The sequence below is a fragment of the Lepus europaeus genome, chromosome 22, assembly GCF_033115175.1.
Source record: "Lepus europaeus isolate LE1 chromosome 22, mLepTim1.pri, whole genome shotgun sequence".
Classification (NCBI taxonomy): domain Eukaryota; kingdom Metazoa; phylum Chordata; class Mammalia; order Lagomorpha; family Leporidae; genus Lepus; species Lepus europaeus.
In genome coordinates this window covers 2733523-2758213 of record NC_084848.1, presented here as the reverse complement: position 1 = coordinate 2758213, position 24691 = coordinate 2733523, and the positions used below count along the sequence as shown (strand labels likewise).

General features: G+C 49.2%; 1 protein-coding gene across 9 annotated transcripts in view; it reads left to right on the top strand.

Moving 5' to 3' along the window:
* Window positions 1-24691, top strand: part of PPP2R5C (protein phosphatase 2 regulatory subunit B'gamma) — a 155825-nt gene that overhangs the window by 27360 nt on the left and 103774 nt on the right. For 2 of the 9 annotated variants that reach the window (XM_062181780.1, XM_062181779.1), the window contains exon 1: window positions 20086-20278. The exons of 5 other annotated variants lie outside the window; for them this stretch is intronic. In XM_062181780.1, coding sequence (XP_062037764.1) covers window positions 20185-20278 — 94 coding nt within the window. In that variant the 5' untranslated portion in view covers window positions 20086-20184. Of the gene's footprint in view, window positions 1-20082; window positions 20279-24691 lie in introns of those variants that run through there. 2 more of the 9 variants (XM_062181781.1, XM_062181778.1) reach the window with 2 other exon arrangements.

Here is a 24691-nt window from a genome sequence, read left to right as displayed (position 1 = left end):
TTTGTACAGCGAAGTCGCATTGCATTGTGTGGGTGAGTCACCTCTCCCTCTCCTGCTCAGTGGACAGCTTCACTGACACTGTCTCTGGGCTGCTGTGAGTGGTGCTGCGAGTGAGCGTGGGGTGCAGTGTCTCACTGGTGTGCGGGCCGCGCCCCCTTGGCTCCGCACCCAGGGCTGGGCTGGCTGGGGCAGGAGGTAGCTGATGGTGGCTTTACTAACTTAGGTTGCCGTCAGCCACGGAGGAGCGTTCCCGCTGCTCTGCATCCCCATCAGCGTTTGTTCTTTCTGTCTGAAATAGACCTAACTGGAGTGAGGTGACGTGTCCCTGGTGCATTTCCCTGATGATTAGTGATGTGCATTCTCTTCATACAGTTACTGGCCGCCTTTGGAGAATCGTCTGTTCGGTTCATTTGTGCGTTTTGATTTTTCGCTGTTGTCCAAGTTCCTTGTGTATTCTTGATAATAACCCTCGCAGGACGACGTCGGCGTTGTTTCCCGTTCTCCAGCCGTCTCCTGACCCAGCCAGTTGTTTCCTTTGCTGTACAGAGGCCTCTTCATTTGTGCTACTCCCATTTATCTGCTTTTGCTTTTTGTTGGCTTTGCTTTTGGGGTTTTATCCAAAAAAAAATCTTTGCCTATACCCATGTCTTAATGTGTTTCTCCTATGTCTTTTTTGGTAGTTTCATATCTTTTGTTTAGGTCTTTGATCCAGTTTAAGTTGATTTTTTATATGACTACAGATAGGGGTCTAGTTTCATTCTTCTAAATGTGGATTTTCCTTATACCATTTCTTTTTTATTTTTATTTTTTAAAAGATTTATTTTATTTATTATTTGAAAGGCAGAGTTACAGAGAGGCAGAGGCCGAGAGAAAGAGGTCTTCCACCTGCTGGTTCACTCCCCAGATGGCCGCAGCGGTCAGAGCTGTGCCAATCCAAAGCCAGCAACCCAGGGACTTGGACCATCTTCCACTGCTTTCCCAGGCCATAGCAGAAAGCTGAATTGGAAGTGGAACAGCTGAGTCTCGAACCGGCACTCATATGGGTTGCTGGTACTGCAGGCGGTGGCTTTACCCACTACACCACAATGCCAGCCCCAGCCATTTCTTTCTCCATGGTATATGTGGTGCCTTTGTTGAAGATCAGTTGGCTGTGGATGTATGGACTTATTTCTGAGTTCTCTGTTCTTTTTTTGTTGGTGTATGTGTTGATTCTTTTGCCAGAACCATGCTGTCTGTGTTGCTGTAGTTTATACAGTGTTTTGAAATCAGATATTGAAATGTCTTGACTTTTGTCATTTTTACGGTGGCTGTTAAGGTCTTTTATGATTACATATGACTTTTATGATTGCAGTACTATTTTAATAAGGATTATGTTGAATTTGTAGGTTGTCTTGGGTAGTAGGGACATTTTAATGATATTAGTTCTTTTGGTCAATGAACAAGGGATGTCTTTCCATTTTTGTGTGTCCTTTTTAATTTCTTTCATAACTGTTTTATAATTTTCATCATAGAGATCTTTTACTTCCTTGGTTAACTTTATTCTTTGGCAGTTTTGTGTGTGTGCAGCTGTTGTGAATGAATTTTTTTTTTTTTAAGATTTATTTTATTTATTCAAAAGCCAGAGTGAGAGAGAGAGGAAAAAAAAATCTTCCATCCACTGATTCACTCCCCAAATGGCCACAACTGCTGGAACTGGGCCGATCCGAAACCAGGAGCCAGGAGCTTCTCCCAAGTCTCCCATGCTGGAGCAGAGGCCCAAGCACCTGGGCCATCCTCCACTGCCTTCCCAGGCACATTAGCAGGGAGCTGGATCGCAAGTGGAGCAGCCAGGACTTGAACTGGTGCCCATATGGGGTGCCAACACTGTAGAACCTGTTGTGCCACAGTGCCAACCCCAAAATTATCAGTTTTAATAGCTTCTTGGTGAAGTCCTTAGGTTTTCCTATATACAAAATCATGCCATCTACAGAGATAATTTGACTTCCTTCTCTCCAGTTTGGGTGCCCATTATCTCATCCTCTTGCCCGGTTGCAGACTTCCAGTACTGTGCTGAGTTAAGAGTTATGAAGACGGGGCTGGTGCTGTGGTGTAGCGGGTAAAGCCGGCACTGCAGCCAGTTCAAGTCCCGGCTGCTCCACTTCCGATCCAGCTCTCTACTATGGCCTGAGAAAGCAGTAGAAGATGACCCAAGTGCTTGGGCACCTGAACCCACATGGGAGACCTGGAAGAAGCTCCTGGCTCCTGGCTTCGGATCAGCACAGCTCCAGCCGTTGCAGCCATTTGGAGAATGAACTGGTGGATGGAAGACACCTCTCCCTCTCTCTCTGCCTTTCTGTAACTCTGCCTTTCAAATAAATAAATAAATCTTTAAAAAAAAAAGTTATGAAGACAAACATCCTTGAGTTGCTCCAGATCTTAGAGGAAATATGTTCAGCTCTCCCCCATTTAGTATGATGTTGGCTGTAGGGTTTTGTATTTAGCCTTTTGTTGTTGTTATTGAAATACGTTCCTTCTTTACTTTTGTTAAGATTTTATTGTTTTGTTTTAATCATGAAGGGCTGTTGAACAAGTCTAGGTTTATTCCGTGATGGTCCGTGATGGTCCGTGATGGTCCGTGACAGGAGTCCATGTGTTGGAGTTTGTTGAGAGCTTGGTGCATCCTGGAGAATGTGCCACGTGCTGATGAGAAGGAGTGTGTGAGTAGCTACATGAACTTCGTGGGTTCGTTTGCTCTCCAGTGTGTGTGTGGATTGTTTTTGGGTGAGCTGGCATTGATGGAATCAGCCCCAGCTGTGGCTGTAATGGAGTCTGTCTTCCCTTCAGACCCAGCGGTGTGTGTGTGACATATTTGGGCGCACCATTGTTGGGTGCCTGCACGTTTCGTTTAATTCATCTCTGCTATCAATGACCTGCTTTGTCTCTTTTTACAGTTTCCATAAAAAGCTTTTAAGTCAAAAACTCTTACATAGGAACAGCTATTCTTGCTTGCTTTTGGTTTCTGTTTGTGTGAAATATTTTTTTCCGTTCTTTTACTTTCAGTCTGGGCATCCTTACTATCTGAGGGAGTTTCTTCTAGACAATATATAGTTGAGTCTTTTGGTTTTTTAAAAATTCATTTATTTATTTGAAAGGCAGAATTACAGAGAGGCAGAGAGAGAGAGAGAGAGAGAGAGATCTTCCATCCTCTAGTTCACTCCCTAAATGGCTGCAACAGCCGGAGCTGGGCCAATCCAAAGCCAAGAGCCTGGAGCTTCTTCCTGGTCTCCCACATGGGTGCAGGGGCCCGAGAACTTGGGCCATCTTTCACTCTTTCCCAGGCCATAGCAGGGAGCTGGATAGGAAGTAGAGCAGCTGAGACTCCAACTGGCACCCATATGGGATGCTGTTACTGTAAGCGGTGGCTTTACCCGCTATGCCACAGTCTCAACCCCAAGTCTTGTTTTTTTTTTAGTACATTCAACCTGTCTATATCTGTTTTAAAAGATTTATTTATCTATTTAAAAAGCAGAGAGAGAGAAAGAAATCTCCCATCCACTGGTTCACTGTCCAAATAGCTGTAACAGCTGAGTCTGGACCAGGCTGACTGGGAAAGCAGTGGAAGATGGCCCAAGAGCTTGGGCCGCTGCACCTGCCTGGGAGACCCAGAAGAAGCTGCTGGCTCCTGGCTTCGGATCAGCTCAGCTCTGGCCGTTGCGGTCATTTAGGGAGTGAACCAGCGGATGGAAGACCTCTCTCTCTCATTCTCTCTCTCTGTCTCTGGCTCTCTGGCTCTACCTCTCTCTGTAACTCTGACTTTCAAATAAATAAAATAAATCTTTAAAAAAAAAAAAGACCAGGCTGAAGCCAGGAGCCAGGAACTCCAGCCTGGTCTCCCACATGGGGGCAGGGGCCCAAGCCCTTGGCCCATCTTCCACTGCCTTCCCAGTTGCAAGAGCAGGGAGCTGGATTGGAAGCCAAGCAGCCAGGACTCTGATGTCTGATGTGTTAGCAGCAGTGACTTAAGCCACTGCACCACCCCCGCCCCCAGCTACCCTTTATTTGGTGACTGCAATCTGTCTGCATTCAAGGTTTTTGATGACTCCTGTCGCTCTGTTAATAATTTTCCATTTTGTTTTGTAAATCTTTTGTTCCTTTCTTCTCTTATTTATTTATCTTTGTAATTTGGTGCCTTTCTGTGTTGATAAGGTTTGATTCTTTTTTCTTTCTTTTTTACCTATCTGCTGTAGCAGTGGGTTTTCTATTTTTGCCCGTTTTCATGATGGTAGTGATCCTTTGGTTTTCAGATGTAGGACTCCCTCAAACATTTCTTGTAAGGGTGGTCAGGAATCTCCTTGGTTTTTGCTTGTCCGGGAAGACTCTCCCTTATTTCTGAAGGACAGTTTCACTGGGTATCACATTCTTACTTAGCATGCAGAGGGTCTCTTCATCTGGCTCTTTGACTTGGTGTAATGTTTCTGAGGTTTATCACTGTCTAGTAGTTTGTTTCTTTTTGATGATAAATGATATTCAGTTATGGATACGCCGCATTTTGTGTATCTGTTCACCAGTTAATGGATATTTGGTTTATTTTTTAGCTGCTATGAATAATGCTACTGTGAATCTCAAGTCTGTTCATGAACTTAGATTTCTCATTTCTCTCGGGTAAATACCTAGGGGTGTGTTTGCTAACTTGTAAGTTTACATTTCACTGTTTTCCAGAGCAGGTGCACCATTTTACATTCCCACTGGCAACATACAAGAGTTCCCGGGTGCCCATATTTTGCCTGTCTGACCCGTTCCTGCCTGTCATTTTCTCTCTCCTGTGGGGGTGTGGTAGCATCTCAGTGTGGTTTTAATCTGTATTCCCTTAATGATTGGAGATGTTAAGCATCTTTACAGGTACCTGTTAGCCATTTGTATGTCTTCTTTGATAAGATGTAAATTCAAATCTTTCCTCCATTTTTAAGTTGATTTCTTATTATTTAATTGTAATAGACACTTGTGTACCTTGAACATGAGTCCTGTATTTGATCATAGGATATAACAAAAATAAATTACTGTAAAAATGAAACATGAGGGCCGGCACCGTGGCTCACTTGGTTAATCCTCCGCCTGTGGCACCAGTATCCCATATGGGCACTGGATTCTAGTCCCGGTTGCTTCTCTTCCAGTCCAGCTCTCTGCTGTGGCCCGGGAAGGCAGTGGAGGATGGCCCGAGTGCTTGGGCCCTGCACCCGCCTGGGAGACCAGGAGAAGCACCTGGCTCCTGGCTTCGGATCGGCACAGCGCCGGCCTTAGCAACCATTTAGGGGGGTGAACCAACGGGAGGAAGACCTTTCTCTCTGTCTCTCTATCTATATCTCTACCTGTCAAAAAAAAAAAGAAACATAAAATGCACTCACAACTTTTTTTTTTATGATTAAACTCATTAGACATAAAACTACCCTATTCCATTGCCGTCAGAGTTTCTAAATACTTATTCCCAATTTCTGTCTCATCGAGAATCTAGGTTTATGTACCAGTGTTAAATCCATTTGTTGAAGTTTTAATTTCAGATAATCCATTTGTTGAAGTTTTAATTTCAGATGTACCTTTTCATTTCTGAAAATTCTGTTTGGTCATTTTTTAAATCTGCAGTGTCATTTTTAAATATTTCCCGTTCTCTTGTGCATTTCATCAAACCAGCCTAGCAAAGTTAAGCACAGCCATTCAGCCGTTCTGTGACCCAGGTCGGGCAGCACTAGGGGAGCGGCTGCTACATTTGGTCAGGAAGCCTTTGTCTGATTAGCTGTTGCCCTTTGCTGGTCTTCCTACCCAGATGCTTGCAGTAAACTGAATCCTAGAGTGGAAGTATCTTCTGGAATGGGGGGTTGGTTTTGGCTCCTGCCGGACACGGTGCCCGGCCGCCCTGACTTGTTAAGTGAGCGTCTCCTGTGGTTTCCTGTACAGGGAGTGCGTCAGGGTTAGCACCGAGTCCCGCAAGGAAGATGCGCAGCCTCTGGTTGCCCTCGAAGTGCTGCTGAGTTTACCACCGTGTCAGGGGGATCACAGATTGATCTCCCCATTGCGCAGTTACAGGTTTCCCTTTGCAACAAAAACCACTGGTCGGGGGGGGGGGGGGGGGTTGGCGTCCTGTCATTTTGAGTTCCCTGTCAATCATATCCTCATGTTGATGATCTTTACCTGAGCCAGCAGTGTCACTAGAGAGGCGGGCATTGACCTGGCCTTCTCCTGAGAGCAGTGGTATTTTTTCTTTGTAACTAGAGACACTTGGTTAGCCTGAAGTATAGTTCCCACTGGGAAGTAGGGGAAGCTGAATTCTCCATCCTTTAGGTCCTGGTTGCCCTCAAGCGGTAACAACAAGCTTTTTTCGTTTCTCTGAGATGTCATTGTAAATGGTAATGTGTCGCCTTCTGTTTCGTGTGTTGTAATTCACTAAAGTCACTCTGTTCTGTGCGTGATTCCAGCCACTGGGCGAGCTCCTGTGTAGTTTTTGGCATTGCCTCACTGATTTTTGAGTTCTTGGCTTCTGAAACACTGGGATGGCCCTAGGCTCACTTTGTACCTTCCCTGCCCTGGACTTGGCGTCTGCTAGTTCCCAAAGAGCCTGAGCTCCTTCCATGGCAAGTGATGCTGGACAGCAAGCCCTGGGCACGCTGCTGGAGCGGCCTCCTTCTAAGTGCTTTCAGTGGTGGGTGCTGGGATATAAAATTCTTTAAATCATGCATTCATATTTATATTTTCTACCCAACATCTTAAAAAGATATACTTAAAAGGCAGGGAGACAGAGATTTTCCATCCACTGGTTCATTCTCCAAATGGCTGCAGTGGCCAAGGCTGGGCGAGGCCAAAGCCCGGAACCAGGACCTCTACCCAGGTCTCCCATGTGGGTGACAGGACTCTGGGACTTGGGCCATCTTCTGTATTCCCAGGCACATTAGCAGGGAGCTAGATCGGAAGCAGACCAGCGGGGACTTGAACCAGCACTCTGATAATGGATGCAGGCATCCCAAGCTGACACTGAACTTGCTCTGCCAATTTTAATAGTGTTTTCACCTGTTTCCTGGATTTTTTTATAGTTTTATTTCCCTTACACCAAAAATCTTGATTTCTTTTGTTTTTTTTAAGATTTATTTATTTAAAAGTCGGAGTTACATAGAGAGAGGAGAGGCAGAGAGAGAATCTTCCATCCACTGGTTCACTCCCCAGTTGGCCTCAATGGCCAGAGCTATGCCAGTCCAAAGCCAAGAGCCAGGAGCTTCTTCTGGGTCTCCCACATGGGTGCAGGAGCCCAAGCACTTGGGCCATCTTCTACTGCTTTCCCAGGCCACAGCAGAGAGCTGAATCGGAAGTGGAACAGCCAGGACTGGAACTGGTGCCCATATGGGATGCCAGCACTGCAGGTGGCAGCTTTACCTGCTATGCCACAGCACCGGCCCCCAATCTTGATTTCTTAAGTCATTCATGCGTCCTTGGCTATATTCTACTAAAACAATTCCCAACAGAAATGTTGGTATTGTTACAAACAGGTGGAGCTTCCAATCAGCTTCATCTCTTCTCAGAATCTCTTCTCAGAAAGAGCGTCAGCGTTTTTATTGCGATTCTATTAAATCTTAAATATCCAGGGGAGGGCTGGCTTCTCACAGCATCGCTGTCTCCTGTCTAAGAGCATACTGTGTCCTTTCTGCTTCCCCGGGCCACTTGGCTTTCCTTTGGGAATGTTTTTAAGTTTTCCTCGTTGGATTTTGCATGCTTCTTTTTAGGTTAACACCCAGATGGTCTATTAGAGTTGCTTTTTTTATTTTATTTATTTATTTATTTTTATTTTTGACAGGCAGAGTGGACAGTGAGCCAGGTGCTTCTCCTGGTCTCCCATGGGGTGCAGGGCCTAAGCACTTGGGCCATCCTCCACTGCACTCCCGGGCCATAGCAGAGAGCTGGCCTGGAAGAGAGCCAACCGGGACAGAATCCGGCACCCCAACCGGGACTAGAACCCGGTGTGCCGGCACCGCAAGGCGGAGAATTAGCCTGTTGAGCCACAGCGCCAGCCATAGAGTTTCTTTTTTAAATAGTGTCTTCCAAATAGTAGTTCATTATTTATACAGAGATGATTGGTGTGAGGTCTTGTTTCATACCAAGCTCCCTTCCTGAATTTCTTTATTGTTTGCTGTGGCTTTTCAGCTGGTGCTTGTGGGTGGGCCAGGTACCTAGTTAGATCGTCTTCACACACAGGCGCTCTGACCTCTTCTTCTGGCCCTGTCCGTCCTCGCAGGTGGCTGCTAACAGTAGGATGTCACATCATAGGGAGGTGGTGAGAGTGGGTACACCTGTCCTGTTCCCGACACCGTGGAAATGAGAGGCATAGTTTTTGACAACTGTTTATTTTTCCAGGCTGTGGGTACTCCAGCTTTTCAGCTATTCTGAAAAATTACTTTGTTGCGTTTTATTTATTTGAAAGGCAGAGAAAGTGTGTTCACATGTGCTGTTTCACTACCCAAATGATGGCAACAGCCAGGATTAGGCCAGGCCAAAGTGGACAAGGAAGGAACTCCATCCAGGTCTCTCATGTGGGTGGCTGGGTCCCAAGTCCTTGAGCCACCACCTGCTGCCTCCCACTGTGCACAGTAACAGGCCGCTGGAGTGGAGTCTGAACTCCACCACCGTGGCACTGTACTGCCAAGCCAGGTGCCTGCTCTGGCTTTGCAGCTCTTACAAACAAGCCGTTATGCAAATCTCTGATTGTTGCATCTTTGAATCTTAAGCTGATTCAAAGAAAAGAAGTTGTGAATCACAATATGAGCTTTCCAGCCCCTGTAGAGACCCTGTCCACTTTGCCGAGAGGCCACCCAGGGTGTGAGATGCCAGCCATCTTTCCCATAGGGGCACTCAGAAGCTTTAGTCATTTCTTTAGTGGAAAATAACATTTCCTATTTTGATTTTTTTTTAAGTTTTGTTTTATTTTATTTGAAAGGCAAAGTTACAGGGAGAGAGAGAGAGAGGTCTTCCATCCACTGGTTCACTCCCCAAAGACTGCAATGGCCTGAGTTGGGCTAGATGGAAGCCAGGAGGCAGGAGCTTCTTCTGGGTCTCCCACCTGGGTGCAGGGGCCCAAGCACCTGGGCCGTCTCTGCTGTTTTCCCAGGCACTTTAGCAGGGAGCTGGATCAGAACTGGGACAGCTGGGAATCAAACTGGCAGCCATATTTTTATTTTTTTAACAGTGAGATTTAATGTAGTCTTCAGACTTGCTCATTGAAAGATTTTTCTTAATTCCGTCATTTGGCATTTTTAGTCTGGAAGGTGCAAGTGTCAAATGAGGAGGCCAATCTTTTTTTTGGCAAGTGACTTACAGGAGTCGTCGGTGGGCTCTGTGTCTTGAGGCTCTTCCCCCTGCATCAGCAAAGGGAAGCCTGGGAGAAGTCAAAGCTGCAGTGCCAAACAGCCGACCCCGCGGTCCGCTCAGCAGCACAGGCCTCCTCTGAAAACTGTGGCTCTCTGAGTCTTAGGAGAATTCACTTCAGTTTTTTTTTTTTTAAATTGGCTTTTCAGTGGCAGTTAAATATTTTATATTTCTTTGCCTCCTTTTTTCCAAATACAGTACTTCACTCTGTTTCAGATCAGTTTATTTTCCGATAACAGTTGAAAGTTTGCAATAAAAGTGGGTGTTTTTCACTGCTTTAAAATGAATTATGCATTTATTTACAGAAGCTTTGGCCTCTTGCCTGTTAGTTGAAGGATAATAAAAATGGCTGTGGGAGAGACACCAGAATTCCCGCCCCTGCCAGTCAGCCTAGGAAGGCCGGCTTTCCTTTGTCCCTCGGTGTCTAGAAGCCTTGGGCCCTGGGCTTGGAGGGCAGGTGCCGATTCACAGTCCATACTGAAGGGCCACCTGAGCTGCTCAGGGCAGGAGAGGCGGGCAGGCGACAGCCCTGGGCAGGCCTCTGCCCACTGAGCACTGGGGTTTGCGTGGCTGCCATCCGTCAGCAGCTGGGTAGCCGAGGGGCTCCCAGGACCCTGCTCGTAGGTGGTAGAGAGCAGACTGCGGGCCTCACAGCCTGTGCCCAAGCCAGAGCAGCTGGCCTGCCCAGCCCTGCCCCTCCCCAACAGGGTGCGCTCCTCTCCGTTCCCCTTGGGCCACGGACACACCCTTTGAGTTATCCAGGGCCAGTATCAAGTCTCTCTGGGCTGCACCTGCTATATTCTTGCATTCACTGTTCAGCCTAGACCCTGCCCAGGCCTCACCCCTGCCTCTCCCAGCACCTGAAATTCTCTCTCCCTCCCCCTCCCTCCCCCTCCCTCCCCCTCCCTCCCTCTCTCTCTCTCTCTCTCACACACACACACACACACAGAGAGAGAGAGAGAGAGAGAGAGAGAGAGAGAGATTCCCTGAGCATTCCTGTTCCTGTCAGTCATTGCAGCAGGAGGCCAGGGCGCCCCAGTGACTACCTGGAGTGTCGCCTGAACTGCCCTGGTTCCAGCCTTCCTTATCTTTTTATTTTTAACTGTGGTCAAATACACATAGCATGTTTATTATTTTAAACATTTGTAAGTGTACAGTTCAGTGGCATTAAATTCATTCAGAGTGCTGTGTGCCCGTCACGACTGTCTGCCCAAAACTTGTCCATCATCCTCAGCAAAAACCCTTCCCCGTGAAGCACTAAGCCCCAACCCCCGACCCTGGGAACCTGTGTTCTCCCTTCTGTCTCTGGATTTGACTGCTCCGGGGTCCCTGTGGGAGTAGAACCCCACGGGAGTTGTTGTTTCCGTCTAAACACCACGCCCTCAGTCTGCCCTCAGTCTCCCCGCAGTCCTGAGCTGCCCTCCTCCTGGTTGGCGGCGTCACGTGGTGTGGACGGAGCCCCTTTTGTTCAGCGTCCATCTTGGGCTGCGGAGGCTCCGGACATGTTACCCCCCCCCCCCCGGGCTTAGCTGTTGTCTGAAGCGTCACCAAGGGCAGGGGCTGCTTGTGTTCTGGCATCTGCCAAGAACCCAGGAGATACAGAATGAAAAGCCCCCCGCCCCGTCCTCTGCCCATCCTCCCCTGCTGCTGCAGCTGTGACAGGTGACTGTGGTGTCACCTCTCTTGGGACAGCCAGACATGGCCCAGGCTCACTGCTGCTTTCACCCCACTCCACCTTGAGTCTTCTTGGAAACAAGGCTTGTTGCTCGTTTGACCTACTGCAGGGTTAGTGAGTGTGTCAGCAAGTTAAACAGCGCAGTTAGCGCGCCAGGGCTCTGACGTGAGAGCTGGGTGTGCCTTGTGTGGGTCTCACGCTCACAGGATAGGGGCTGTGAGCACTTGCTGTGGTTTGAGGTTTTGCCACGTAAGCAACAGGGAGAGTAGAACTGAGCCCCGTCTCGCGAGCCCACACTTCGGGTAAGCGTCACTGCCTCCACTCCACTTCCCCGCACTCAGCTTCCCGCTGGATGAGCCCCTCTGTCCCTTTTAAGTCGCTCGCAGGGCCCACTCAGGGCAGCCAGGCGACAGTGCCTGTCCCTTTGTCCTTGCTGTTGGCAAGCCCGAGCTCCCTGGCAACCTTTGAGCATGACTGAGTGTTAGGTGTCTTTGATCTAAGGAAAAAGTCTATTTTAAACTGTGAGTGGAGCCCGATTTTTTAGGTTGGATCTGTTACCCAACAAAACGTACATCATCCATGCTCGTGTATTTTCTAGTTTTATACAGAAATCAGGCCAGCCAGCGTGAGACCAGTGCTCTGCAGGAACAGTGCCACAGACGACAGGTTCAGAGGACCGGCTTCCTGCTCGTTACCATGAAGCTTTGGTGCTGAAATGTGGGCAGAGTTGGTTGGGGGAGAAAAAATAAAATGTTTGGCTGATTTTAGACATGAGACTTTCACAGTCTTCCTCGGAAATGCTACCTAGAAATTAGTTCAGGCAGTTGGGATTTTGTTTGTTTGTTTGTTTCAAATTTTTACGTATCTGAGAAACAGACTCCCATCCTCTGGTCCATCCTCCAAATGCCCACAGTGGCTTAAGGGTGGAAGCCAGGAACTCAGTCCAGGTCGTCCACATCCACGTGGGGAGCAGGAACACCACCCCCCCCCATCACTGCTGCCTCCCTGGGTGCTCACTAGCAGGAAGCTGGAGTCAACAGCCCAAGCCACATAGCTGAACTGAAGTGCTCCTGTGTAGACACAGCTGTCACAGCTGGGTCTTTGATTCTAGTCCAGACGCCCACCCTTGTTTTCTTTTCTGTTTCTTTTCTTTTTTAAGATTTATTTATTTATTTGAGAGGCAGAGTTAGAGAGAGAGGTCTTCCATCCGCTGGCTCACTCCCCAAATGGCCACAACAACCACAGCTGGGCCAGTCCGAAGCCAGGAGCTTCTTTCCGGTCTCCCACCTGGGTGCAGGGGCCCAAGCACTGGGGCATCCTCCACAGCTTTCCCAGGCCATGAGCAGGGAGCTGGGTTGGAAGTGGAGCAGCTGGGACTCAAACCGGCGCCCCTGTGGGATGCAGTGCTGCAGGTGTAGACTTAACATACTCTACCATGGCGTCAGTCTTGTACTCTTGTTTTTTAAATAAATAATAAAACTGAGGGAGTCACCAGAGAATAAAGAACAATCCCTTTTCATACCTTAATTTCCGTATAACACAGAGGCCAGTGTTGTGGCACAACTAGTTAAGCTATGGCCTGCAGAGGCATCCCCTATCAGAGTACCAGTTCAAGTCCCAGCTGCTTTGCTTTCTCATCCAGCTTCCTGCTAATGTGCCTGGGAAGGCAACAGATGGTCTCAGTACTTGAGCCCCTGCCATTCAAGTGGGAGACCTGGATGAAGTTCCAGGGTGGGGCTTTGGCCAGTCCTGGCCATTGTGGCCATTTGGGGAATGAACCAGTGAATGGAAGATCTTTCTCTCTCTCTCTCTCTCTTGCTCTCGCTCTCACTCTGCCTTTCTAATAAGTCCTTTTGAAAAGATTATTCTATGTGTGTGTGTGATGAGAGGCTGAAGCAGGACCTACAGGTCTGTTTGCTCACTTCACACTGTGGAGGCCACTGCCCGGCCTGGCCTTGGCTGAGCCATTGAGAGTGCAGCTGCGCCCTGGGGGTCTGGAAGCATTGCAGGGCGAGCTGCTCACAGGTGGTGGGTGTAGGGCACCTGTCCTGCAGCCGGCGGCGCTGTGGGAGCGTGAAGCCTTGTCCAGACAGGATTCACCGGCGCGTCCCTCTGAGCGAGCTGGGAAGTGTGGCAAGGCGGGGGAGGGCTCAGATCAGAGCTGGGTGTTGCTGCTTCACTTGCTCGTTCATTCAGTTCCTTTGATGGAGCGCAGCTTGGATGCCAGGCATTGTCTTGGGGCTGGGCCAAGGGCCAGAGCCTGTGGCTCCAGCTCTTGTCCGGCAGAACAGGGAGGCTAGAGGAAGGCTGCCCAAGGGGGTTGGTCTGAGCAGAGGTTCCTTAACTGGCTCTGCTGCTGCCCCAGTTTTAGCCAGGGGGGTCTTTCCAGAGCGCCATGAGTGGACAGTCCTGTTTTTAGAGTGTGTTGATGCTAACTGCTTCCCGCCTGTTCCTGGGACTGCCAGGGAAACGCTCTGTGGTAGCCTGAGCTACCCCTGCCGAGCTCTGTCCTTGTACACTGCTCCTCGTAGGCTGGGTAGAGGAAGGAGATCAGATCTACTCCCTCTTCCAGGTGAGGGAGAACCAGCCTGGGGCTGTATAGGGCTGCCTCTCCCTGTCCAGCACTGTCCACTGGCCACTGCCTGCTCTGTGATGCAGCGTGCCCAGCGCCGATGCTGTCAGGCCCATGTGCTGAGTGAGGAAAGCAGTACTAGAGCAACCACTGGCCCTGACAGCTCAGGGGCGCGAGACTGCAAAGAGTGCAGGCAGCTCATAACGGATACGGTGAGCCCGGGGCGACTCCCTGCTCCCCTGGTTCAGCCTCTCATACCTGATGCCAGCTAATTTTTGTGTGTTTTTCTGTACATAATCCCATTTATCTGTCACAATAAACCTCTCATATAAGATGTCCTCGTCACCATCATGGCCCTTTCTCTGTTCTTAGTGTAGGTCTAAGAGGCAAGCACTCATTAAGAGAGTCTCCACTGTCACTGAATCCCTGTTTCTTTTTTTTTTTTAAGACTTTATTTATTTATTTGAGAGGTAGAGTTACAGACAGTGAGAGGGAGAGACAGAAAGGTCTTCCTTCCGTTGGTTTATCAAATGGCCACAACAGCCGGAGCTGCGCTGATCCAAAGCCAGGAGCCAGGTGCTTCCTCCTGGTCTCCCATGCGGGTGCAGGGCCCAAGCACTTGGGCCATCCTCCACTGCACTCCCGGGCCACAGCAGAGAGCTGGATAGGAAGAAGAGCAACCGGGACTAGAACCGGCACCCATATGGGATGCCAGCGCTGCAGGCGGAGGATTAACCCACTGCGCCATGGTGCGGGCCCCCCATGTTTCTTTTTAAAAATTGTTACTTTTAGTTGTCCTGAAAGCAGTGTGTGTTTTGTCACTACTGAGAAATACAAGGAAGCTTCTGGAAGGAAAAGCTCCCGTAGGGGCTCTTTCTGTGCTGGGACTGTGTCTGGACGCTCATACACTGCCCTTCCTCCTGCGTTTCTCTTTTGTAAATCTGTGTGTTTTTGTGGATGTGTGCCTGTTTTATTGAGTGTGAGATAATCCTTTAACATTAGCATTTTAGAGTCATAAATAAGATGTGATGCTCTCAAAAAAAGAACAGAATATTTCAGAATAAGCTTCTCAGGAGGGGAAAGACTTATACATGGAAAACTACAAAACATTGCTGAAAGAAGTTAAAGGAGACAGCCTTTGAGAAAGCTGTCCTGTGTCCATGGATGAGAAGACTTGATACCAAGGTGCAGTTCCACCAATGTACAGTCATTGCAGTCCAATCCAAATGCCAGTGATGTTTTTTTCCAGAAATAGAAAAAGCCATCTTAAAATTTATGGGGAATTTCAAGGGACCCCAAAAGAATCTTGAAAAAGAAGACCACTGATGTTGTGACATAGTGGGTAAAGCTACCACCTGCAGTGCCGGCATCCCATGTGGGTACTGGTTTGAGTTTCAGCTGCTCCACTTCTGATCCAGCTCTCTGCTATGGCCTGGGAAACCAGTGGAGGATGGCCCAGATCCTTGGGCTCCTGCACCCATGTGGGAGACCTGGAGGAAGCACCTGGCTCCTGGCTTTGTATCAGCCCAGCTCCGGTTGTGGCAGCCATTTGGGAAATGAGCCAGCAGATGGAAGACCTCTCTCTGTCTGCCTAGCCTCTCAGTAACTCTGTCTTTCAAATAAATAAATCTTTAAAAAAAGAAGAAGACCAAAGTTGGAAGACTTGCATTTTGTGATTTTAAAACTTAAAATGACAGTAATCAAGGCAGTGTGGTAACTGCCTCCTGACAGACATACGGACCAGTGGAGCAGAACAGAGCCCGTCAGCCTTGTGGTCTGTGGTCAGATGACTAGATAAGGACACCAAGACCCCTCAGCGGGGAAGATAAGTCCCCAATGAGTGATACTTGAAAAGCTGATGTCCACATGCAAAAAAATGAAGTTGGGCCCTTATTTTATGCCAAATACAAACATTAACTCAAAATATATCAGAATCTTAAATGTAAGAGCTAAGGTGCAAACCCTGGGAAGAAAATATAAGGAAATAGAATCTCATGACTTCATGATTCAGGATAAAAAGAAAAAGCACAGGCAACAAAAGTGAAAGTAGATGAACCAGAGGACATCAGAATTAAAAACACACACACGTCAGAGGACACAGGAGAGCGCAGCCACAGGATGGAGGAGTCTGGCAAATCACACGTCTGGTGAGGGGTTAACATCCACCCTACCCAGAGCAGCCTGCAGCGCAGCCATACCCGGGCAAAATCAGCACAGTTTGTAAGAAAGCAGGAAGGACTAAGCGGGCTTTTGAACCACAGTGAGACTGCTCACAGCCATGGCTGCTCCTGGGAAACAGAAAGCGAGTGTCGTCGAGGACCTAGAGAAGTCGCAAGCCTCTGCGCAGTTGGTGGGGACGTAACATGTCGCAGCCACTGTGGGAGACAGTGGAGCGGTTCCTCAAAGCTTGGAGTAGGGGATTCCTGTGTGACCCAGCACCAGCCAGAGGTGGGAGTGGCCAGGTGTCCGTCAACAGGTGCACGTCCACACTGTGGGGTAGTACTCAGCCTTTTAGAGGAGGGGTGTCTTGACACCTGCTTCCACAGCGGTGAACCCTGAAGACGTAGTCACAAGAGGACTTGTGTGTGGTGTCTAGAGCAAGCAGATGCTGGCTGCCAGGGGCTGGGGAGAAAGGACTGGGGAGCTGGTGTCTGATGGGGACGGGGTTTCAGCGTTGCAGTTGGAGATGGTGGTGGTGATGCTGGCACAACAGTGGGAGCGGACTCAGCGCCACTGAGCCGCACACTTAAAAATGGCTGTGATGGTAAATTTTGCTGTGCATTATTTTAATACAATTTTAGAAGTGAGTGTGCTTTAATATGTGGTGCTCACTCGAGGCTATTACGTTTCCAGAATGGATTCCCAGGAATACAATTGCCTCGGCAAAGAATCTTGACCCATGTTGCCAATGATTTTCCGAAAGGATCAGAACAATTTATAAATTTGTTGGCAAAGTTACATCAGACCTCTGTAGTACTGAGTAATTACCATTCTCAACAGGCATTGCTGATTTGGAAGGTGAATAAATACTTTTTCCTACAATTATTGATCATTTATTACTCTGATGAACTGAATCATTGAAACACCAAAGGGTTCAGTGTTTCTTTCACTTATAGCACTATTCCTTGTTGATTGTCTTTATAACATTTTTTAAAGACTTATTTTATTTGAAAGGCATAGTTACAGGGAGAGACACAGAAGGAGAGAGAGAGGTCTTCCATTCGCTGGTTCACTCCCGATATGGCCACAACGGCAGGAGTTGAGCCAGGCCAAAGCAAGGAGCCAGGAGCTTCATCCAAGTCCCCAACGTGGGTGCAGGGACCCAAGCCCTTGGCCCATCTTCCACTGCTTTCCCAGGCCATAGCAGAGAGCTGGCTTGGAAAAGGAGCCACCAAGACTCCTGCTGGTACTCAGATATGGGATGCCAGCGTTGCAAGCAGTGGCTTAAACCGCTGTGCCACAATGCCAACCCAGCATTTATTTTCCTCTTTACCTGTTTCTTTGGAGTGAACATACAGAAATTTGTCATTTTTTAACACGAGGAATATCTCGTAAGGCCTGTGTTGAGCGTTTTTAATGCCCTTTTCTAGATACTCACTTTTTCCTGTAAAGCTGAGGGGAATTCGGGGTTTGAGTTCAGTTTCCTTTTTTCTTTTTGTTTAACCAACCCAGGGTTTTTATCTTGGTCTGGGATAAAAGGATTTGCATTGGGGCTGGTGCTGTGGCTCAGCAGGTTAAGCATCCACCTGAAGCACTGGCATCCCATATGGGCACCAGTTCGAGTCCTGGCTGCTCCATGTCCAATCCAGCTCCCTGCTGATGGCCAAAGAAAGCAATAGAGGTGGCCCAAGTCCTTGGGCCCCTACACCTGTATGGGAGGCCCGGAAGAAGCTCCTGGCTCCTGGCTTTGAATCAGCCCAGCTCCAGCCTTTGCAGTATTTTGGGGAGTGGACCAGCAGATGGAAGGCCTTTCTCTCTGTAACTCTGCCTCTCAAGTAAAGAAATAAATCTTTAAAAAAAAAAAGAAATTGCATTGACTTATCCCTACATAGTTAGTCCCCGTTGTCCTCCCTGGTGCTCCCTCTTCCTCTGACCCAGGCTCCAGCTCTGTCAAGATGTCCCCAGGTGTGGGCTGTGGCTCGGGGCTTCTGTCCCACTGTGGCTGCCCATGCCCAGCCTGCTGTCGTCCCTCCGTAGAGCTTTGGGGAGGTCCGGCCTGCTCCCTGGAGGTGACCTAGTTCTTGTTACTTTCCTAGGGTGAACTTTAGAATTCTTTTGTCAGTTACCTAGAAAAATGTGGAGCCCTGCATGAGTTTTGGCAGGATGCATTTTAAATCTTTAAATCACTGTGGGGAAAAATTAACAGCAGCATACTTAGAGTTATGCTTCCAATTCATTTTTGCTCAAGTTTTTTGTTTCTGCATATTCCTTGTTTACATTATAGAGTGCATTCCGTCAGTGATTTTGGGGTCACAACCTTGGAGTTCTTCAAAGAACTACTTTATATGCATAAGGTTTCAGAAGAGCATGGGGAGAATTGGTAATAAAGTTGAAATCCTTTGATCTGAGATCATTAGGAAAAATACATCAAAAAGTGTGTTCACTTCTTTGCAATCTCATCTGTATATTTTATATGCAGCTCCTCTGAGCCTCTCCCCTTTATTTCTGTGACCCAGCTCGTCTGCGCTGTGTCAGGATAGGCACGTCGCCGTCCCCTCCACGATCCGCTACAGCGCAGGTCTGCAGGGAGCCTGTGCCTCTGGACCTTTCCCAAGCCCCCAGATGCTCAGCCCCACCTGGGCCACCTGGCTGTACCCTGTGCACGAGGAGGTGCTGGTGAGTGGCTGTCGGCACAACCTTGTGGCTGAGAGCTCCTGACCAGCACAGCCCAGGGGTCAGCAGTGGAAGCCCCAAGGCCAGTGAGCAGCCGGGACCTAAGTGGGAGCCGCCTGACGCCTGACCGGAGGCACGTGCTCTCCCCACGTGCCCAGCTCTGCCATTCCGAGAGCGGGGAGCCGGGGCGTGCTCAGGTGGCACCTGGCTGCGGTCTAGGGAGAAGAGCAGTGTGGGACTTGGTTCGCTGCAGACCTGCACAGTGAGAAGCATGTCCTGCTGTGAGAAGGCTGCAGCGGGTAACGCGTGCGCGCCTGCCTCTCACTGGCGGGAGCTACGTGAAGAGCGGAGGGGCATTGTGTCTCTTCACAGGGGGAGCGTGGGGCGTTGTGGAAGGGCACTGTCGGGCGGACTTTGTCATTGTGGCGAGTGTGGAATTTTCTTCCGCTCCTCTCCCCTGAGCAGCGTCTTGTACTGCTAGGACAGTAAGGCCTGACTTAATAGCTTTTTTAAAAAAAGATTTATTTATTTATTTGAAACAGAGAGAAGGAGAGGCAGAGAGAGAGAGAGAGAGAGGTCTTCATCCACTGTTTCACTCCCCAATTGGCTGCAATGACCGGAGCTGTGCTGATCCGAAGCCAGGAGCCAGGAGCTTCCTCTAGGTCTCCCACACAGGTGCAGGGCCCAACGACTTAGGCCATCCTCCACTGCTTTCCCAGGCCACAGCAGAGAGCTGGGTTGGAAGTGGAACAGCCGGGACCCGAACCGGCACCCTTATGAGATGCCGGCGCTGCAGGTGGTGGCTTTACCCACTACACCACAGCGCCAGCCCCTGACTTAATAGCTTTTAATGCTAGTCCCATCAAAATAATTGAAATCTCTCTCTCTCTGTTTTAGCTAAGCATAAAGTACCTAATACAAAAGTAACCACACTGCATTTCATAGTATGCCTTTTCTTTCCCTCATGGCCATGTCATCTTACAACTGTAATTTGTAGCATTATCTGGCTATTGAATATCAAGAAGCTGTCATCTCCCATATTATTTTTCCAGGAAAAAAAAATAGATCGAGAAAAGTCAGCGTCTGGGGATTATAAATTCATAATTTTCTCTGTTGGTGGTAGAGGAAGTTGAATGAGAGTCCCGACTAGTGAATCAGAATTGTGTGATATTTGAATAGCCATTTGTTTAAAAAACAAAAAACAAAAACACTGGGTTGCCAGAATGCTGCACGTGATGCAGCTGTCACAGTGATCGGAACCAGAGAGTGGGGGGCAGACAGGTGGGTGTAACTCGCCCCTGAGCGTGGGTGCCGGTCAGCGAAACCTTCAGGTCCAGAGTTCGCAGAGACGTCCACATGGGAGCTTCCTCCTGGGCAGTTGTTTACTGCGGTTGTGGCCTCCGGTCTCGTCCCCCGAGAGACGGGATCTTTGCCTGAAAGTTACTGAGGAAGGCAGGCTGCAGGAAGCCGGAAAACGGCCAGGCTGCTCGTGCACACTGACAGCCAACGCGACGCTCTTCCGCTTGCAGGTTTTTTTTTTTTTTTTTTTTAGTGTCATTTTAAGTTGCAGCTTCCAGCCAATCAGCGGGCTCCGTGCCTGCTGACATCACGAACCAGCCAGTTCCCTCCAGCTGCAGAGAGCTTCAGTTTGTCTTTTTTTTTTAAACTAAAATGGAGGCTGGTTTCTCGCCTTAAGGAGTCCATTGCCTTTCCCGCTGAAGTCTAGATGTTGACATGTAATAAAGCGGGCAGCAGGATGGTGGTGGACGCGGCCAACTCCAATGGGCCTTTCCAGCCCGTGGCCCTTCTCCATATTCGAGGTAAGTAATTGTGGGTTCCGCTGAATCGGAACCTTCCGTGGGCAGTTAATAAATGGCTATTGTGCTTCAGATAAGAGCAGCAGGAAGCCCTTTCCGGCAGATTCAGCCCGTTTTCGCTGCAGACGGAACCCGAGGAGGCTGGGTGTGTCACCGCGGTTTAGCATTTCACGAACTACTTACAGAATTTGAGGCTCGAGCGAGGCCTTGCATGCATAGTTCAAAGCTGGTTTTTCTGCTTTCTGCTCGCTCTCCCATCCCCCTTTCAAAGCTGCGCTGATGTCAAAGGATGTGAAGTCACTGTCTGGGGAAGGTATTGGGTGGGGGTAGGAAGGAGGCGGGCCCGGCCGCGGAGTTTCTGTTGCATCTGTGTTGCCGAACCGGCGAGGGTTTCTCCGCGGACACCTCTCTGAGTTGACGATCAACTGCAGGCAGTAGGGGCCGAGTGGAGGAGAAGAGAACTTCCTTCAGGAAGCGCTGTTTTCACCCTTGCATGGCGCCCACAAGAAGCACGCTTGTGCTCTGAAAACATCCTAGACTGCTGTGGACCCTGGGTTCTGAGGTTCAGAGAACCTCGGGAGTATTTTGTGTTTAAGTCGGCTCTGTAGTGCGGTGCGATGACGATTTTAAGTGGCCACACGTTTTCAATGTGTGTAGATGATTACGACTTTAATAATTGCTGTTTGCCTCTTTCGTAGTTTGTGCATATTTTGGATTCAAAATGTAGCCTTGAAAACACGGTTACTGTAGTGATTAACAGCCCAGTTAAACTGGAAGGTATCAGGGTAGTAACGTACTTGTTCTTAGTTGATATTTTGAGATAGTTCTTATACAGTATTTTTTTTTTTTGCTCGTAATTGGGTGAGGTAGAAAATGGATGTTAAGCCTCATCGAATCACTCTAAAATGTATGTCTCAGCTGTGTCCTACAAAAACAGTTTTCACTGTCAGGAGCTCCTTTAAGGAGCTGGGCTGAGGAAGGGTGTGGGCAGGATCCCTGGGTGACTAGTGACCTCTGTGACTAAAATGCCGCCTGGATACTTCAGGTCCCAGGGTGCACCCAGGGAGATCCAGGCACGTGGACCCCCAAGCCGGCTCAAGTGTAACTGCCTCCTGCTGTTCTCTCCAGACCCTTTTGGACGAAGCCGGTGGAAATCGGCACCCATGGTCGGCAGGCTGTAGGACTGGCCAGGGATTTGTTGTTTGGTATTGCACCCAGTGAGAAGCAAAGGCTGACGCTAGGTAACGTTCAGGTGTTTTGGCTGCAGGAACCAAATGGGCAAGAGCCAGGTGCAGTTGTCAAGGCTTTAAATTAGTTCGGAGGCACTGACTGGGTGAGCCGTGAGATCATCGGATTGCATATAAAATGTGAATTTTTGTACTTTTGAGGTACCTGCTTATAAATCGCAAATCTTTTTAATTTGTGAGTTTTCTGTTTTTATTAGACAATTTAGAGTCATTTTTTGAATTGTAAATTTACTCTGAAATAGAATTAGTTGAATTTATATCTTAAACCACTTGTATTTACTTTAAATTCCAAGGGCTCACATTGGCCAGTTTGGGTTTTTTGCCGTTGGTTGCTTGCGGTGTAGTTGTGGAAGGAGAAAGCAGTGAAGTATTAGCCTGAAGGAGATTTGAGTTTTTAAGAAGCGGTAACCTTTAGGAACCTCAGACTGACCACTCGTCCAACGGTGGGAGTAGTTAGTCATTTCAAAACTGGACAACTCTTGATGTACGCAGAACTTTTTGAAGCAAGTGTGTTAATGTGAGGTGGAGAAAAACTCGATTTATTGATTGGGCTTTTAGAATCGCAGTCACTCTCACATCCAGCTAGCAGCTACCCTGTGCCAGCTGCTGAGGGTCATTAGAAGTCACTGGTGCCGGGGAGGGCCCGGAGAACTGGCTCCTGGGCCCAGTGCTCTGCTGGGAGGATGCAGCCCGGGCTGGCTCCCTCCCTCCCTCACAGGGATGTGGTCCCATTTAGGTTCCCCCAACGGTGGTTTTGTTTGGAAGCTTGGTGTTTTTGTTTTGTTTTGTTTTGTTTTGTTTTTTTTAAGCTCTGTTTAAAATAGACATTATGGCTGTTAGTTGAACCTTCTGCTACAGGATCACAATAGTGGTTTTTCCCCCACTGCCTGATTATCTGTTCAGTTCAGGGGCCACTTTTGTTGGCCAGTTTTGCACCCAGGACTCATTCCTTACTGATCTTAGAAATATTTGTCAGTCTGTGCCACATGCCGAGCAGGGCGCTGATGTGTGTGCAGAGCAGGGGCCCAGTTTTCACTGAGCTCAGGGCCCCTGGCGGGGGGGAGGGGTGCAGGCGGTAAAACAGGTGAACACGACCACTGGACTGAACTGTCATCCTCATTCGACTGATAGTTATCCTCTGGAGTTTGCGATCAACACACTGAAGTTAGGGGTGGGTATTTGACACGGCAGGGAACACCCCATTGGGCTGCTTGCATCCCACGTCAGGGTGCCTGATTCAAGTCCGGCTCCTCTGGGTCCGATCCAGCTTCCTGCTAATGCACACCTGGGAGGAGGGAGGTGAGGGCGCAAGTACTTGGGTCCCTGGGACCCATGTGGGAGCCCTGGGTTGAGTTCCAGGCCCCTGGCTTTGGCCTGGCCCAGCCCTGGCTGTTGTGGGCATCTGAGGAGTAAACCAGCGATGGAAGCACTCCAGCTGCCTCCCTCTCTGTGCCTTTCAGGTAAAGTGAAAATAAGTAAGTAAAAATATGGTGAGTTAGCATATCTGGAGCAGCTCAGCTCAGAAAGGGACATCTTTCTTTCTTTCTTTTTTTCTTTTCTTTTTTTTTTTTTTTTTTTTTTTTTTTTTGCCAGGCAGAGTTAGACAGTGAGAGAGAGACAGAGAGAGAAAGGTCTTCCCTCCGTTGGTTCACTCCCCTAACGGCCACCATGGCCAGCATTGCACCAATCCGAAGCCAGGAGCCGGTCTCCCATGCGGGTGCAGGGACCCAAGCACTTGGGCCATCCTCTGCTGCCCTCCCGGGCCACAGCAGAGAGCTGGACTGGAAGAGGAGCAACCAGGACTAGTACCCAGTGCCCCAACTGGGACTAGAACCTGGGGTGCAGGCGCCACAGGCGGAAGATTAGCCTAATGAGCCACAGCACCGGCCAGGGACATCTTTCTCAAGCTGCATGTAAACCTTCCAGTCTGTAGGAACTTGAGGACTTCAGCCCTCCCCGCACGGCGCCGTCCCGGCGAGCTACTGCGATGGTGGCGGTGTTTTCAGTGCTGTCCAGGTGACTACTGAGCACTTAAATGTGCAACTGAGACGCTGAGTCTTTAATGCCATCATAGTTTTAATTTAAATAGACGCATGTCTGGTGGGCACTGTACTGGACAGTTTGCACTGGGATTGGCCAACGATATCTGAAAAGGGCTGGTTTTTGGCTTTGTGGGTGAGCGCAGCCATAGACGGTAAACAAATTGGCGGGTCAGGCAGCAGGCTTTGCTCTGGCTATGGGGGACGGGTTGCCTGGCCTGCTGTACACCTTCCCTCTGGTCTTTGGACCTCCTGCGAGACCAGTAGTAGAATGCGTTTCCCGCAGGCTTCTGCGCCGTCCTCGTCCTGCGCCATTTTTTGAAAGCAGCAGAAGCGCTGGCAGGAGGGCCTGGTGGCTGGTCCCTCTCCCCACCCAAGCTCACTCTGCTTTCAGAACTGGGTTTCAGGTGTTGACAGCCCAGCCAGAAGATGCTAATGGCCAAAGCGGAAGCAGCAGTCTGGCACATCTTCTGCTGGCCTTGATTCTGGCCTCCAGAAAGTTATCAGCGGCTCTCAGCTTCTAGTCATTTGTAAACTTAACCTGTCGATGAGTCTGTCTTTGACAGTAGCTTCAACCCATACAACAAACCGTTCTCTCTATACAGAGGTGTAACTATGGGAAAAGTTAGGTTTCTTTAACAGCACTTCCCAAATCACCAATTTGTTGAATGTTGCCGCTTTGCCAGTAAAGATTTAGAGAAAATGTACAGGCAGTGCAGGAGCCAGACCCACGGCTTGTGTTTCCACTGCACTAAACCCCAGTGACCGCCTGCTGCGGTCAACAGCACATCCAGTGCACACAGCCGCTGGAGCCGGCACACACCTGCACCGTGGGCAGTCGGCAGGCACTGGAGCCGGCACACACCTGCACCGTGGGCAGTCGGCAGGCACTGGAGCCGGCACACACCTGCACCGTGGGCAGTCAGCAGGCACTGGAGCCGGCACACACCTGCACCATGGCACAGGCACTGGAGCCGGCACACACCTGCACCATGGGCAGTCGGCAGGCACTGGAGCCGGCACACACCTGCACCATGGCACAGGCACTGGAGCCGGCACACACCTGCACCATGGCACGGGCACTGGAGCCGGCACACACCTGCACCGTGGGCAGTCAGCAGGCACTAGTG